The 17,648-nt window shown below is 48.6% G+C and overlaps 1 protein-coding gene across 3 annotated transcripts in view; it reads left to right on the forward strand.

Moving 5' to 3' along the window:
• The first annotated feature begins 9,339 nt into the window (after positions 1-9,339).
• ENTREP2 (endosomal transmembrane epsin interactor 2) overlaps positions 9,340-17,648 on the forward strand; it is an 80,552-nt gene continuing 72,243 nt past the window's right edge. For all 3 annotated transcript variants that reach the window (XM_087941693.1, XM_026709951.2, XM_087941694.1), the window contains exon 1: positions 9,340-9,636. In XM_087941693.1, coding sequence (XP_087797819.1) covers positions 9,340-9,636 — 297 coding nt within the window. The remainder of the gene's footprint in view (positions 9,637-17,648) is intronic.

The raw sequence follows: 17,648 nt of genomic DNA on the forward strand, positions 1-17,648 counted from the left end.
AGGTCAACATCTGTGGAGGAAGGAGGTCAATCTCTTTGTAATGGCTGGTTCCCCTCTTCTCTCTGCTCCGTTGTTGCCCTTGGACCAGATCCTGTGTGGCCTTCTGCTCAACTAAACTCTGCTAAACTGAACAACTAGACTTTATCCAAATAACTGTAGTAGCTTTTCGTTGTGGCTTTCCTGTTGTTGCTTTGTCTCCATTCGACCCTCGCAGTATCAGTGCGCCTGACCTTTTCCAAGCCATCTCTCTGTTGTGGTCTCTAGGCAACCTCACAGCAGAGGGTTCTCCCCCCCCCCCAGCAATCTGTGGTGGGAGAAGGCTACTCATTCGGCAGGAGGTGGAGGTGGGTTTCTGCTTCCCAGGTGGTGTGTGGTGGAAGCTTCCATCGTGGGTTTTCCTGCCTTAATAACCCCCCATTGCAATCCCATCTGAGGATTTGGGCCAAAGGAGGGACCGGTTTAGAACTAGAGTGTGGACTGTCCACTCTCAAGGAGAGTCGGACCTGGTCAGTGTTTGGATGAGAAGAATCCCAGGATCGTAGGACGAGCCTGGGAAACCAAGAGAAGAGAGAAGAACCCATGCCTTTGGAGGCCAAGTGAACGGCGGGAATCCACTCGATTTGTAAATTATCTGTGCTACAAGAGGAGATGAGTGCCCACGTGGACCTAATTTTGCTTCTTGGTCAGCAACAAGCTTGCCCTCCGTTGGAACCTAAGGCAACCTCCTTGAACGAGAAGGGGTAAACACGAGGGCCATGACCGGCCTTCAGATGGAGGGAAGATCTACCTAAAGCCATCGAGAAAGGCCGTCACCCGAAGCAAAGAGAACTTTCTCAGTCCTTGAATGATGACGATTCTTCCTGGAGAGGAAGAGGAAGGCCCGTAGTTCAGGCAGAAGAAGCTCTGTGTCCTGAGGGCTCCTGATTCTAAACCTCCTTGGGAAAGACCCCTGCCATCATTCTTGGAGACCTCCAGGCTGCTGGACCAAAGCTTCCAACTTGGGGCAAAGTTTCATCCATGTCCTGCATTTCATTAAAGTTGGAGCCCATCAAAGTTTTCTCCTTCACTTCCACATGTCACTTCCATCTTCTGGTGCTCCTTGTTCTCCAGCCCCCAACCTGGACAAGGAAGAAGACCATTTGGGCTAAGCAGAGAGAAGCTCCCTCTTCCCCCTGAGATGTTGTCCCAGCCTGCCACGCTCACACACATTTCCTTGCACACTCACTGCTTGTGAGAACCACCAGGGGGTGGTAGACAACCATCATTGGTGCCCACGCTGCTTATTTCTCCCAATGAGAGTTTCTCCCACAGCCCTAAAGGCTTCTGGGGTGCATTATCAATGATTAATTTTATATGAGAAGTACCAAATGCGGTTCTGGTGGGAGAAAACAGCATTTTCTTCCCCCTCCAACCTTCATTTTTCAGAATTGATTGATGATCCTCTCTGGTTCCCATCTGTCTGCTTCCTCCCACCAACCGTTTTGATTCACTTGAGTTTCTCTCAAGCATCTTCCTCGCCCGGGGAAGCTTTGAGTTCAGAAGGATCGCGTTCTTAGCCATTTTGAGGCGGCGGGGCGGGGGAACAACCAGGCATCCGAGGGGGCCATGCAGTCTGTTGGGGTAAACCTTGCTCAGGGACAAAGGTCCTGGGTCACCAGAGGCCACGATGGGAGAAGACCTTTCCCAGCTGGTGGTACGAAGCCAAGTGTGAGATGGACCAAGTTTGCTGGCCAACCAGAGATGTCCTTCAAGAGCTTTCAAAATTCTTGGCCAGGGGCTTCCGTTCCAAGACATCAGGAGACCTTGCCTCCTGCCGAAGACTTCAGGCCATCAACCCCCCACCCCAAAAATGGAGGGCCTCCCCCCAAGAGAATTCTGAATGGCTACCTTCTTTCTAGAGGAAATATATTCAGCTCTAACGACACAGTTGAAGCAACCTGATGTTCATCAGCACAAACGTATCAGAAATCATAATTCATAGAAAGTCGTCGCCTTATCTTGAAAGCTTTTACAACAATTAAAAATCCCCTCTCTGAATACTGCATAAATACCCCCGCGCCCCACTACCATCATCTATTGATTGTATCGTAAATATAATAAAAGGCTTTTCTTAAAAAAAGAAAACCTGACGAGATTTCAGAGGAAAAAAATGTTCAGCTCCAAACGTCCAATTGAAGCAACCTGGTGGCCATTCACAATAACGTCAGAAATCTATAGTTAATATTTACAAACTCCACCCATCCCTGGTTACCTTTTAAATGATCTCAAATCCTCGTAGTAGTTGATATTGTATAAACGCCATTGTCCCCAAATCATATATTACTTGCATCTTAAAATACAATAAAACGATTTAAAAACACACACACACCCAAAATAGAGAAACCTCCATGAGAATTCTGCAAGGCTGATTTTTCTAGAGAGAGAGAGGGAAAACGCACACACTTACAAACCAAAGCTACCTTTTGGGAACATTTCTGGCACAGAAAACCCAAGATGTGTAACCGAGTGGGCTCTCGGCGCCTTTGTGCTCTGCAAACTCACTTGCCCTCCCACCCTCCTTTTTAAAAAAATATTTGTTTTCATTCATACAAGGCTGCAATTCTGCAACGCCTGCTGTGTAGCCTTTCCACCCCATTTTTTATGATGATGAGGATAGTGATTCCTGCCTGCAGAAAACCCGAGGCTTCCCCGCTTAAGCCGAAAGCCAGGAGGTGTTGAAATGGGGAAGAGGCAGAAATTCCCCCGCAAGGTCAGTTCAAGGTTAAAGAGCGTAGCGGCTGTTCCTTGCCATTTCCACACATACACCCTCCTTGCCTGCTGTTTCTCCTGGCCTGGGGAGGTTTTTAAACATGACAGTTTCTCAAAGAGGCCCTTTAATTCGCTTCAGTCCAGGCTGGGCAGGGATGCTGGGCTGGAAAAGCGGAGCTGGATGGGTTGGTCTGTGGTCAGCCAAAAAGCAGGAAGGGTTTTCGGTTTCTTTTCGGACTTAACCAAGGGCCAAACTTTTCCCGAACTTCCTCAGAAGCAAATTTTACTAAAAGGGGGAGGTTTTTTGGGAAGCACAGCTCGCTTCATCAGATGCATTTTTTTTTTTTAATTGAAAGACATACATTTGTATGAATTGCAGTTCATGTCATGGGATGCAATTTTTCTTGAAAGGCGTGTAACCTTTTAGGAGCCATAAATTCATTTTGTCGGATGCAACTTGTATTCAAAGGTGTAACTTTTTGGACACCACAGATCACTTCATCGGATGTAACTTTTTTAAAAAAAATTATAACCTTTATTGAAAAATTAAAACATTAAGATACAAAATATAATACAAATATTTAAAATGAGAGTGTTACGTATGTTACAATCCATTTTGAGAGTGCTTACATTTCAATTATTTCAGTGCATATTTTATACTCCTATTTTGTGTGTGTGAGTGTGTGTGTGTATACCTATCTTTCTAAATTATACATTCCTTATTTAATTGCTTATTTCTATCATTTATCCAATGGTACCAATTTTCCCATACTTTATAATAAACTGAGTCCTCCTCCTCTTTTAATTCTAATGAAAGTTTGTCCATTTCCGTGCAGTCAAAGATCTTTTGGATGATTAAACTATCTGTCGGCATAGAATCTCCTTTCCAACATTGTGCAAGCGATAATCTCGCTGCCGTTATTCTATGCAGGATTAAATATTTAATCTCTTTTATAATTCCCTTTAATAATTCCAGAAGGAATAATTCTGCTTTAAATTCTATTTGGACTTTCGTAATTTCTTTTAACCATTTTCGTATTTTGGTCCAATATTTCTTAACTTTTGGACAAAGCCACCATACGTGAAAGAAGGTACTCTGTATTTGCTTACATTTCCAACAGTTTGGATTTAAATTGGGATACACTTTTAGCCCATCTGGAGAGGGCTAGATGGATGCAACTTTTATTAAAGGTGTAAAGTTATAAGCGGCTGAGAGTTGAAATCCCCCCCATCGCAAAGTTGCCAAGATTGAGAAGAGGTGGAGGGAATAATGGACCTTTTATGACTTGTGGACTTCAATTCCCAGAATTCCTGAACTGGTCATGCAGGCTCAGGAATTCCGGGCGTTGAAGTCCACAAGTCATAAAGGGGTCGTCGTTTCCCCGACCCCTGCCTTAAAGGATGTCAACCTGTCTCTGACTGATGGCCTAGGCTGCCCCTGTAGACCTTCCTGGTGCATTGGCTCCACCATCCAGCATTTCCTACCTGCATGTCTAGACCGACACACCTGGAAGGCGCCTTTGGGGGTGTGTGGAAAGGTACTTCAGGACCCCGTTAATTGCAAGAACAAGATAAATGCTCAGATAGATTTTTTTCAGCAAGCTTCAGAGTGCAACCTAAGAGATGGGTAAATGGGGGAGGAGACATTTATTATCTTTATGGGACAAAATAGAAGCCTTGCTTCTCTGCCTCCTCCCCCCACTCTTTTCCCCAGTGTCATTATTTTCACTGTCTCCAAACAGACCATTAAAAAAAGAACTCTTAATTAAGTAACGGCTGGCTGATTTACAGACATCCTTCTGTCTGCCTCGAAATTCATCCTCCGTTCCCCTGACTTTGCTATCTCAGCATTTACCGAAGAGAAAACCATTTAGACTCCCAAAAGCAGGATGGACCAAATTGACCTGGAATGGAGGAACCCCCCTATCTGTCACCTGTCCAAGTTGAAAGTGTTTTGACATTCCTTTAGGGTGGTGTTTTGTTTTGGTTTTTTGATCCCGTTATTTCGATTAAAAGAGTGATGTGCGTAAGCCGTGGATGCGCCCGTCCTGTTCTGCATCCGGAAATCTGATCTCAAAACGTTCCTTCGGTGCTGCTTTTGCTAAAAAGGGGCACGTGGAGGTTTGTCTTTTTAAGATGTGTTGCAAGGCTGTTGTGAAAATAAGAAGGTGGGAATGGATCGCTCACACGCCCTGGAAATCCTCACGGAGGCGAGCGTGGAAAATGTGCAAGCTACGTTCTAATCTAAGCAATCCAGAGATGCGATGCTTTGGGGAACCACGTCCTAGAGTATAGAATGATAGAGCTCTGGAAGGGGACCTTGGAGGTCTTCTAGTCCGACCCACAGCTTGAGTAGGAGACCAGATACCATTCCAGACTAGTGGTTGTTCAAAAACCTCCAGCGACGGAGCATCCACAACTTCTGGAGGCAGGTGGTTCCACTGGTTAATTGTTTTCACTGACTTTCTTTCTTCTTAGTTCCAGGTTGCTTCTCTCCTTGGTTAGTTTCCATCCATTGTTCCTTGTCCTGACTTTTGGTGCTCTGGAGAATAGATCGACCTCCCTTGTCCTTGTAGGAGCCCCTCCAATATTGGAAGACTGCTCTCATGTCACCCCCAATCCTTCTTTCCTCGAGACGACCCCATTCCTGCAATCGGTTTTTGTATGTTTTAGCCTCAACAGTGTAGATTCACCCTTGGCTTTCCGTTGCTTGAAAGGAGAAGTTAGTTATAAAAAAAAGGACGTTTTTAGGTTTTCCCCTTTCCCTCCCTCGCTTCTTCTGAATCCCAGACTAAGAGCCCTTGTTTTGACTTCATGGAGAGGTTTAATTCAAGGCCCCTTCCTCCTCCGAAGAGATGACATTCAACAATGTCTGTTTTTATATATATATAGATAGATAGATATAGATATATTATAGATAGACAACGGCTGTCAGGTTTTGACTTTGCTGCCAATGGTTGGGAGAAGGAACACACAACCTTGAAGCGTGGCTTTTCTGCGCAGGGATGAAAATGACGTCAGTTCGTGGCATTTGGGTTCTTAAAGGCCAGCCTCACCCTGGTGGGTTTTTTTTTTTACTTCTTTCTTTTTTGGAAGCAGTTTGAGACACGTCAAGCAGGCAACAGTCAGGCGCTGCTTTGTGGGACACAGCTATGGAAACACCCAGGCACACAGTCAACAACAGTGAAGGAACCACCAGGAAGGAAACCATACTCTCATCAATGCTGACAAGGCAAGCCACTTGTATATAAATCGAGAATAAACCCTTCCTTCTTAGCACTGATGATATTACCTAGTTGGGTAATGAAAGGTCTGCAAGAAAACAACCCAGCTCAGAGAGCACCAAGGACCCCACCGTCTTCTCCTCCTCCTCCATAAATCTCACTCCCTTCCAGCTCTGATGATGTTACCTAGCTGGGTCCTGAAACATCCACCAAGCTCCAAGAGCGCCAAAGACCCCACAGTTATCCTCCTCCTCCTCCTCCTCCTCCTCCTCCTCCTCCTCCTCCTCCCGTCCTTCTGAGGTCGGTCAAATGAGGACCCCAAATTGTTGGGGGGAAGGAAGCTGACCCTATAAACTGCTTAGAGAGGGCTGTGAAGCGCCGTGAAGCGATATATAAGTCTTAAGTGCTATTGCTGTTATAGAAAAAAAAAACACCTTCTAGCCAGTTTTGTCTAGTGGAGGAAATTCCCGTCTAGAAACCAGGAAGCTGTGAATGCTACTCCTACCTTAGGCATGAAACCTGACCAGGTGACTCTGGGCCAATCACCAGGAGACGGTGAGTTCTAGCCCCGCCATAGACACGAAAGCCGGCTGGGTGGCTTGTCCCACTTAGCAACATAAATTCTGGGCTCAGTTGCAGTCGTAAGTGGAGGGCCACCTGAATTTGGCGATTTATCTACGTGCCCCTGAATTGCTTATCCCTCCCTCGGCACCTGGAGGCCTGGGCTTCCCTTAAGGATAAAATGCAGATAGCAGTAGGGCTGATTCCAGCTAAAGGCGTCCACGGCTAGACGGAGAGCTCCGAAATACCTCATTTCAATATTGGTAATAAGTCAAAGAGGTTGTTTATCCTCGAGATGTTTTTTAAAAAGGGAAAACTCCAGCCTCTTTGGGAGTGTAAATTATTTCAGCCCCTTTTTTGTGTTGACAAGAGGCCTTTGGCTGCACACACACGCACACGCACCTACCTACCTCTCCCGTTGATTAAGTTACTGAAGGCAGGCAGGCAATGAAGGTCTATTGATCTGATTTGAGTAAGATAACTTCTCCGGTTGCATTTTCCCCGCTTGCTGTTCATTTGCAGGCTGGAGGAGGTAGAAAATCTTTCCGCGACGGAAGCGTTGCACTCCGGCGAGGAAGGAAAACCATGACTTTCCTGCCTGGCAAATATGGAATCCGTCTGTCGCTAGTCCTCGATTTGTAACCGTTTAGTAGCGACCGACTGTAAACCGAAGTTACAAGGTGGCTGGGGGGAAAAAAAGTGACTGGGTCCTCAGAGCCCCAAGACCATCCCGGCGTTCTCCATCCCGTGACCCAAAAATTTGGGCGCTTTGACAACTGGCTTTGCTTTTACGACCGGTTGGGGCGTCCTGCGGTCACGTGATCTTGATTATTTGGCTGATTTGGGGGCAAGAAACACCCATTGAGGGATTCCCTTGGAACCAGTGAGAAGCACCCCTTGGATGGGATTCTCTTAACGACAGTGAGATTGGCTTAATGACCGCCATAAAAGTTGTTGTAAAAATCGGGTCCACCTCGAATGAAATGACAACGGCAAATGATGTTAAGACCAAACAAAAATCCAGTCCCAATTTTGGTGGCCAAGTTGAGGACTAATCTCTTTAAATCCTCTTTTTTTTTTTTTTGTCAGTTTCTCCCTCTATATGAACTAGCGCCTTAAAACTTTTTCGGAATTCAAACCAGAAAAGTTCAGGCTTGCCACCTAGGTGGTCTCTCCAAGTGCCAAGAAGGGTGAGAGTGTGAATGGGGAAAGGCGAAGAGGGATCAGAAGGAAGGGCACCCCTCTAAGAAGGCCAAGACAGAAAACAGTGGAGAAACTGAGGAAGGAGGAGGCCCCTTGGGTGGTTTTTGAAAGCTATAGGACTGTTTCCGCCCCCCCTCCACACACACACACACACACATTTTGTCTCTGGTTCCTTTCATAAAAGTCTCTGTGGGGGAAAAGTGCTGCTCCCAGACTGCTGAGTGGGGGCTACCCTAGATCAGGGGTCCCCAAACTTGGCAGCTTTAAGACTTGTGGACTTCACCCCCCAGAATTCCTGAGCTAACATGACTGGAGGGGGAATTCTGGGAGTTGAAGTCCACCAGTCTTAAAGCTGCCAAGTTTGGGGACCCCGATCTATCACCTATCTGTCTGTCTATCTTTCATCTTCTCATCCATCCATCTCCATGCATCCATCCATCTCCATGCATGCATCCATCCATCCATCATCTATCACATGGGTCTTCCAACTTGACAGCTTTTAAGACTGGTGGACTTCACCTCCCAGAATTCCTCCTCCAGTCATGTTAGCTCAGGAATTCTGGGAGGTGAAGTCCACCAGTCTTAAAGCTGTCAAGTTTGAAGAGCCATATGTGATAGATGATGGATGGATGGATGAGGAGATGATAGACAGACAGACAGATGGATGATAGATTAGGGATCTTCAAACTTGACAGCTTGAAGACTTGTGGACTTCAACCCCCAGAATCCCTGAGCTAACATGACTGGAGGGAGAATTCTGGGAGTCCACAAGTCTTAAAGTGGCCAAGTTTAGGGACCCCTGTCCTAGACTAACTCACCTCCACCCCCAACAGGACAAATTAAGGGGACTATTTTTCACGCCAGTTGCTCGGCTACCCGAATGGACCAAGAAAGACACAAGGGGGCGAGGTATCCAGGACGCTCCCACCCCCCCAGAGTGCCAGAAAGTACCCCAAGCCAAGGAAAAGCCTCATTAAAACTAAAACCACCCTCCATCCGTGTTGGGGGGGCAACCAAACCAACAATGAGGGTCTCTGCACAGGGCCCGCATGTTGCTACTTGAAGGATGATGATTCAAGCCTTGAGTTGACCCCCCTCGCTCCCACCAGGGCTCATTCCGGGGGGGGGCTGCCCCAAAATAAACCCCCAGCTGGAAGGGACTCTCGGGGAAGGGAAGGGAAAGGGGGAGGGGGGGTCCGAGGGGCGCAGCAGCAGCGGCAGGAGGGGCGGGGTGGGGGGCAAAGTCTCCAGCGGGCGCCCCAAGGCGAGAGGCGCGCTCTGCTCGCGCTCAGTTGCAACCGGGCGCCCGCGGGCCGCCGCCGCCGCCGCCTGGAGCGGGCTGTGTGTGTGAAGCGGGGGGAGAAACGGGGCGGGGGCGGGAGGCGGAGCCAGCCGCCGAGCCCAGCTGCCCGCGGAGGTGCCAGCTGCGGCCAGGCAGCCTCTCTTCGCCCCGCGATGGAGGGGAGGCAGCGGCGAGGCAGCGGCGGGGCTGCAGCGGCGGCGGCGGCGGCGGAGGAGGAGCCGCGGCTGCCCGGCTGGTGCAGCCCGGGGAGCCGGCGAGGCTGCTAAGCCGGAGGGGGGGGGCGGGTGGGGGGGGGGGAAGATGCCGCTGGGCGGGCGCCGCGATGCAGCCTCGGGGGCGGCGGGGGCGCTGGGGCTGCTGGCGGGCGTTGGAGGCGGCGGAGGAGGAGGAGGAGGCGCGCTCCCGCTCAGCCCCGCCGCCCTGTCCCGCCGCCTGGCCCGCCTGCGCGAGCTCCGCGCCCGCTCCCGGATCCTGCTGGCGCTGGGCGTCTCGCAGATGGCGCTGGGCTGCCTGATCGTGGCCGTCAGCTTCGCCGCCCTGGCGCTCACCACCTCGGCCCGCGTCCGGCACTCCTGCCCCTTCTGGGCCGGCTTCTCGGTAAGGCAGCCCGCGCAGCCCTGGCCGGGGAGGGGGGGGCTGGCTGGGTGGGCGAGGCGTGATGGGGAGGGGGCGCGGGGGCGCGCGCGAGAGAGCGAGAGCGAGGCGGAGGCTCTGCGGGAGACGGACCGAACGGCCAGAGTTGGAAGGGACCTTGTAGGGTCATCTAGTCTAACCCCAGCCCCACCCACCCCCGGCCAAGCAGGAGACCCTACACCCTTGTGGGGACGGAAGAGGGGCTTCGCAAGAGAGGAGGGCAGGGGGAGACTCCAGGGACAGGCGCAGTCTATCGGAGCTGACCCAATGGCCGGGCAGGGGCCGAGGAACCAGCCTCTTTCCAGGGTCCCTCACTCCCCCCCCCCCGTCCCGAGTCACCCTCAAAGTTGGCCTTGTTGGGGGGGGGGGGGAAATTCTCCAGGGGCGCATTGATGCCGGAGGCTTTCACCTGGGATCCTAAGAGAGGCGGGTTCGGCCTGCGTGGTGGTTTGCGCGCGCGCGGGCGTGTGTGTGTGTGTGTGTGTGTGTGAATTGGCAACGGGCCAGCCCAGAAGGTCGAGATGTTGCGCATATCTGGATGTTGTCTTGTATCGGCGCCACATCTGGACGGCCACACTTTTCTCCCGCTGTCCCCCCGCACCGGGATAACTCCAGGGTGCTGAAATGCTGCTTGGGTGTCAGCCCGGGACACCACCGAGGGCATCTGGTCGCCTCTTTTAAGGACTGGCAGCGTTTTGTTTTTAAGCTGGACGACTCGCCCTCAGCGCTCCCCACCTGAGCCCGGCCATTCTGTGCGTTGGGAGCCGCTGCTCAGGCAAATCTCTGCCTTTGGAGACAAGGCGCTAGTCCTAAACGAGGCGACCCGACGCCACCGTATAAGTTGCTCCTGCCTCTCTTCGCTCCGTTTTCTGGTTTGGTGCCAGCTTTGCATTTCGTGGGCATTTAATGCTGCCCTTTGCAGCCCCCCCCCTCCCGCCCCGGCCCCTTATAACCCCCCGCAGGACAAAACGTATAGATCTGTTGAATCGATTTCAAGCGCCTGAAATCTTTCCGCGTCATGATTTAGAGGGTGGTTTGCAAGCAGTTCCGAGGGTTTATGTGTCTTTGTGGGGGGTTTTCCTGGACCCTTCCCTTCTGCCCTTGGTCGGAATTGCCTGGTTGGTTGGGCTGAGTGCGTGATGAGCCTCAACTGTTGGGTTGTAAACTGTTTTAAAGGTTTATTGTGCAAAGGCAATTGTTGGTGGAATAAACCATGTCTAATAGCATCCTAAAAGTATATAAACCTAACCAGGCACTGCAGCTGCAGTTGATCCATTGTCCTTTTTCCCAAATTGTCCTTTATTTCGCAGGACAACAGAGTTGTAAGGGGCTTTGGAGGTCTTGTAGTCCAACCACACATGCTCACGCCGAAAACACTACATGTCAGACAAATGGCTGTCCAGTCTCTTCCTTAAAAGCCTCCAGTGATGCCACAACTTCTGGTGGCAAGTTGCTCCACTGGGTTGATTGTTCTCGCGCCTCAGTCCCCGGTTGCTTCTCTCCTTGGTTAGTTTCCACCCGTTGCTTCTTGTCCTGCCTTTGGGTGCTTTGGAGAATAGCTTGACTCCCTCTTCTTTGGGGCAGCCCCTGAGATATTGGAAGACTGCTATCATGTCTCCCCTAGTCCTCCTTTTCATTAAACTAGACCCAACCGCTGCAACCGTTCATTATATGTTTTAGCCTCCAGTCTCCTGATCATCTCTGTGGCTTAAAAAGGTGTTTTAACATGTGTTGAATTCCTTGTGTTAGCATGAGAGTATTAAGACTGTGAAAAGGGGCTTTCTTAAAAGTGAATCTCAGGTCAATGGCATTTCTGACACATTTCTGTACTCGTGTTGTCTCACAAATCCTGAGTCTGACATCTAAAAAAGAGATTATTGATCGTCAATGCAGGATCCCCAGCTTGGCGTCTGATGCTGGACACGGGTGTGAGAATAAGAGGAGGAGGAACAGGTGTTGTGAGGTCAGACAGAGGTTCTGGCAAGGTGGCCACAACAGGAGACTCCCCGGCAGTTTCATGGAAGGTGCAAGTCTTGAAGGACAAGGTCTTCTTGATAGGCCTGTCCTGCAGAATAGAGAAGCTGATTTTGGACATGGCTTGGCTGAAGGTTGAGGATAGTGTCCTCAAAGCAGGAAGGGTCAAAAAAGTTGGTGGGGTTTTTTGTGGATGTGAATTCTTTCTTGGCCAAGTGTGGTTGGACACACAAGGAATTTGTTTTGGTGCAGATACTCTCAGTGTACATTAAAGAAAAGATATATTTGTCAAGAGTCTAGAATCATCAGGTGCAATACTTAATGATAGTCATAGGGAACAATAAGCAATCAAATCATATTAGGAAACAGTCAATATAGATTGTTAGGATACAAGCAACAAAGTGACAGTTCTGCAATCACAAGTAGGAGGGGATGGGTGATAAGGAACGATGAAAAGATTAATAGTGATAGTAGTGCAGACTTTGTAAATAGTTGAATGGGGAATTATTTGTTTAGCAGAGTGATGGCATTGGGGAAAAACCTCTCCTTGTGTCTAGTTGTTCTGGTGTGCAGGGCTCTATAGCCTCGTTTTGAGGGAAGGAGTTGAAACAGTTTATGTCCAGGATGTGAGGGGTCTGTAGATATTTTCACAGCCCCCTTTTTGGCTTGTGCAGGATACACGTCCTCAATTGAAGGCAGGTGGGTAGCAATTGTTTTTTTCTGCAGTCCTAATTATCCTCTGGAGTCTGTGTCTGTCCTGTTGGGTTGCAGAATCAAACCAGACAGTTACAGAGGTGCAGATGATAGACTTAATAATTTCTCTGTAGAACTGGATCAGCAGCTCCTTGGGCAGTTTGAGCTTTCTGAGTTGGCGCAGAAAGAATATTCTTTGTTGTGCTTTTTTGATGACTTTTTTGACGTTGGGTGTCCATTTTAGGTCTTGTGATATGATAGAACCTGGAATATTTTTCTCCTCCCTGGATGGATCGTTCCCATCTACTTTGACGGTGGAGATCTTCTGGCACGAAGCCTGGAAGCTATGCCTGCCCCTTTGGTACCTCAAAGGGCTTCAGGTCTCTTCTTATTGAATCACAGTCAAGAGTGAGTTATCAAAACAGCCTGGGATTACCCCGCTGCTCCTAAAAAATTAACCGCAGGAGGGAAGGTGCTTAGCGCTTTTGAACCCGGCGTCTTCAAGTCTTCTGATCTTCTTGTGAAGGGATTTCCATTTCATCAAGGTTCATGGAAAGGTGCTTGCAGTCAAGGGACAGTCATTGGCCTGTAGGCTGCTGAGATCCGAAGATTGGATTTGAACTCAACAGATTGGATTTCTAAAGTGGAATAAAAGGACACAAGCAACCAATATAAGGCCCTCCGGCTTTTGAAGTTCGGATAAAAACCTGCCTCCATTTTGCCTTCGTGATCTTGATGTCAGCTCCTTTGCTCAGGAGCTATTGGGTGTTTCAGTTGGGCTCCGACTTTGGCTAGCAATTTAGGTGGATGCATGAAGGCCCTATAAGATACATGGAGACCCTATAAGGAAGGAATAGGAGACCTCTGGCCTTCCAGGTGTTCCTGCATTACAATTCTCAGCATCCCTCATCAATGACCAAGCTGGTTGGGGCCATCTGGGAACTTTAGCAAAGAACATCTGGATGGCCACCATATCTGCAGCCTCTTTTCAATCTGAAGCAAACCAAATCATAAATTCAAACAAGAGACCTTGATAAACCTCTGGTTTGGATAAAATGGGCTGATTTATTTTTTAAAAAAATACAACTAAACCAATCACTCCTAAGTTCTTTCCCTTTAAAGAAAGCCACTTACAGTTGAACACTGTTCTGAGCTTCTCTTTGAGAATGAAAAATCAAATCGAGGTTTGGGGATTTGCTGTCCCATCTTGGACATTTGCGATATGGTTGAGGAGCTCATGGAAGTCAGAAGGCGAAGCTTTCCTTCTCTCCCAGATGTCTTGGCCTTTGGAAGAACAGAAGAGCCACAAAGAAGAAGATTTGAAAAGTCCCTTCTGGGCTCTGTGGATGGTGCACCAGTGAAAGGCCAACAATGGGTTTGTGAGCCTAAAATCCACGAGAGGAGCAAATTATTCAACAGGTTTAAGTTTATTTAATTTTCAGGGCAGCCCCACAGCTTCGTCTCTTTTGCATTTAGGATGGCTGTTGAGCTGCGATTTTTATGCGCGGCAGGAGTTTGTCCAAGTGGGATCCACAACAGAGAGAATTAAGCCGCTCGATTGCAAGCTTTTTTGTCACCTTCATTTGTCCCACTCTGTTTGATGGTTCTCCCATCCTCCCCCCCAGACCATATTTTCTCCTTTGGCCCAAACTCATGGGACGCAGAACATAAAACCAGCTTAAGCGAAGAGACAGGCAATTGCTTTGGAGCTGGCTCCGTTATTTATGCCTTGGCATAGTAATAAGCCGGACTTGTCTGTGGGCTGGGATGGTGGGAGGGAGGGAGGGGGGAAAAACGGGACTTCTTAAGCATCTCAGCCTTTAATTTATGTTGGGGAGGGAAATGGCTTTACGGAGGCAGACCGGCTTGCAAGATTCATGCAAATGGTGCAGGATTGTTATGAGTTCTGGAATTTTGGCCAAGCAGAAAAAAAAAAAAGCAAAAATTTCAATTTAATTAGAAGCATGCATTAAAAAACAAACAAACACTATGCCAATGGGAAGTGTTGACATGATTTAAGCAGGACTGGGAACTCCGCTTTTGGATTTTAGAATCTAGTTTTGGATTCTTTCGCGCGATTTATCCGGTTTATGCTCAGTTTGCATTTGCAGGCTGCAGAATTTGAAAGAGGACGCAAACTGTAGAATTGCAGGCAGGGGTGGGATTCCAATTTTTTAACAACCAGTTCTGTGGGCATGGCTTAGTTGGTGGGCGTGGCTTGATGGTCATGTGACAGGGTGGACGTGGCTTGGTGGTCATGTTACTGGCTGGCCGTGGCCAACTCAATATCACTCACATCGAGGCACGCATCTCCTCGCCTGGGTTCTCATGACTGTGGGGATGCTGCAACAGTCGTAAGTGTGAAAAATGGCCATAAGTCCCTTTTTTCAGTGCCATTGTAACTTTGAATGGTCGCTTCACACAAGCAAAGTACCAGCAAAGGAAGGGAAAAAAGCTCCAGAGACATTCCTGAGAAGGAAGTCTAGTCTTGCCAAGAATGCAATAAGGGTCAACGGAGAGGCAGTTTCTGTAAGCAACACCAGAATGTTTCCTTCCTGCCTTCCTTACGGGATTAGTCCAGTAATTTCTTCTAACAACCGGTTCTCAGAACTGCTTAGAATGTGAACAACCGGTTCTAGCGAATGGTTGCGAACTGGCAGAATCCCACCCCTGATTGCAGGGTGAGTTCCTGACGGTCCCTCACTCGTGTCCATTCCACGTTTCTCCCCATTTCTTAGTCTTTGGGCAAAAGCAAAGAAGCAGAAGGAATTGCTTCTCTTTCCCTGCCACAAATGGACTGGTATCAATTGGGAAGGCAGAACCGCAGCTTTGCTCCTATGCGAACTGTTGGGCTATTTGGTCCGTCCTCTTTTCTAGACGGATTCTCACAGGGGAACTTCCGATTGGGGTAATTGCCCTCTAAGGAAAGAGAACCAGAGATTTCAATCCAGTTCTTTGCAGAGCCTCCAAGAATGCCATCAGCCTAAAAAAAGCAGCCTCGGCATCTCCAATGCTGGCCTCTTTCACCTCTCCAAAGCTTTCCTCTCGCCCTCTCAGATGCTGAATCCACTGTAAAACATTCTACCCGTCTGCTCAGAGACCCACCAGATCCAGCTCACTGGATCCCCTTTATGTAAATCAGATTGCAGGTCTCAGGTCATTTGAGCCCACGGGACTTAAAAGAGCCTTCACAGCCTCCTTGGAGTGTTCAAAGAAAAACCGCATCGGCCTCATTTGCTATTTTGGCAGGACAACTGTAGGATGACTTCAGAAGACATTATAAATCACCAAGGTGGAAATGACCTTTCTTTTTCAGGGCCTAAATTGCAAGGGTTTTCCTTCCCCCCTGCCCCACCTTAGAAGCCAATTCTAGCAGCCCCCACCTATTAAATAAGTGATCTCCCCTATCTTCAAGATTTGACAGCCTCCCCCTAAAAGGTCTTTGGTGTTTTGAATTTCCATCAAATTCGTCGTGGCTGAATAGAAATCCTAAGAAGGAAAAGACGTCGCTGGATCCAAAAGGCTGTTTTAAGATGATTGCATAAAGTTTGCCGGGCTTTTTGGTGGGAGCTGCAAAAGAGATGGGGGGGGGGGCGGATTGGTCTTCATGTTGCAAAGCCCTAGTAGGGCTGTTCACCCTGGAGCCTTTCCACACACACCCTCCCCAAATAATGTTGAGAGGGCTTTCGTCAGCTTGCTCCTGAACCCTGGACCTCTCTTGCTAATTTGCTCAGCCCGATCTTGGGACTGTGCATGCTTCCTGCTGCTTGCATCAGCATTTGTGGCTCCCCTCTGCAGTGTGTTCCTCCCCCCCCAAATTATGATACTACCCCCGCCTCACCAGGATTACAGTTCAGAAGAGCTTTAAAGAGAAGCTCCTTTGTCCAGCAGCTGGTCAAGTGTAGAGCTCGAAATAATCTCATGCAGAGTGCCGGTTCTGCTTATTGACATAGCAACTCGAGAGAGCAACTGCGAAGGACTTGGAAAAGGCAGCCCAGTGGGTGATGTGGCTCTCCCTAACAAGATTAGGAGTAGTGCAAGCCATGGTACTCCCTGCGACACGCTACGGAAGAAGGTTGGATTTTGGAGAAGCAGGATAGGAAGAGGATTGATGCCTTTGAACTCTGGTGTTGGAGAAGACTCCGGAGAATATCGTGGACAGCCGAGAGATGAGTCAACATCAAGCAAGCCAACTCAAGAGTTCTCACTGCAAACGCAACTCACCCAAGTTCAGGTTATCCTACTATGAACTCATGATGCGATGGAGAGGACTTTGATGCTGGAAAGATGAAAGGAAAGAGAAGAGCGATGGGTGCACTGTTGGGAGATCTGAAGGACCCGATTGAACATAGATCATCATGAAGATGTTCCGGCTAGGTGGTCTCCAAGAATCAATAACAACTTTCTCGGTCAAGAAATTGAAGAAGAGGACGGTCAAGCAGTAAGGTAGACAGACTCAGTTAGAATTCCCCTGGGGGAAGACATCATGAAGAACCAGGCTGAGGACAGATCATCATGGAGAACATCTGTCTTAGCTGGTTGCTAAGAGTTGACCAATGACTTAGTAGCACATAATCAATGAAAAAGCCACAAAGGTCTGTTTATTTGCACGTTTAGGTCAGGGTTGACTGCCTTCTCCCAAAAGGCTGGTGATTAAACCTCTTAAAAATAGCCAATAAAATAAAGCACGCATGGAAGCCTTTGAGATCAATCTCTAGTCACTGGAAATAATATTTTTGGCTTGTTAAAGCTAGGTGGATCTACTGGTTAAACTGAGAGCAAGGATCTTGCAAGTTGGCAAATGCAGTTGAGCTACAATTCCCGAAGCATGCTGTCTCGGGGGATTCTGGGAGTTGAAGTCCACCCATCTTAAAGCATTCTGGCTCGGGGGATTCTGGGAGTTGAAGTCCATTTACCTTAAAGCATGCTGTTTGGGGGATTCTGGGAGTGGAAGTCCACCCCTTTTAAAGTGGCTGATATGGAGAAACACGGGTCCAGACAGCCGAGCATTTTCATGGACGTCCCTGCTCTGGGATGTGTTCTCCTTTAAAAGTTTTTAAAATCGAGACCATCCTATTGTCTTTCCGACTGGGGTGTCTGCCAACGATTTAACAGTGCCTCTGCGACGTGAGCTGCATGGCAATTTTTCTTGCCTTTTTTCCCTCCCCTTCTCCTTTGGCTGCATTGTTGCGCAGAGCTTTTGTGTAGAAAGATCAGGACACGGCCGAGAGAGAGAAGGGGATAAAAAAAACCCCGAGATTTCCAGAGAGGGAGGCGGAAACTGTGAAGGAAAATTATACCTGTGACAT

The sequence above is a fragment of the Pseudonaja textilis genome, chromosome 13 (assembly GCF_049901715.1).
Source record: "Pseudonaja textilis isolate UNSWEBS1 chromosome 13, rPseTex1.2, whole genome shotgun sequence".
NCBI lineage: Eukaryota > Metazoa > Chordata > Lepidosauria > Squamata > Elapidae > Pseudonaja > Pseudonaja textilis.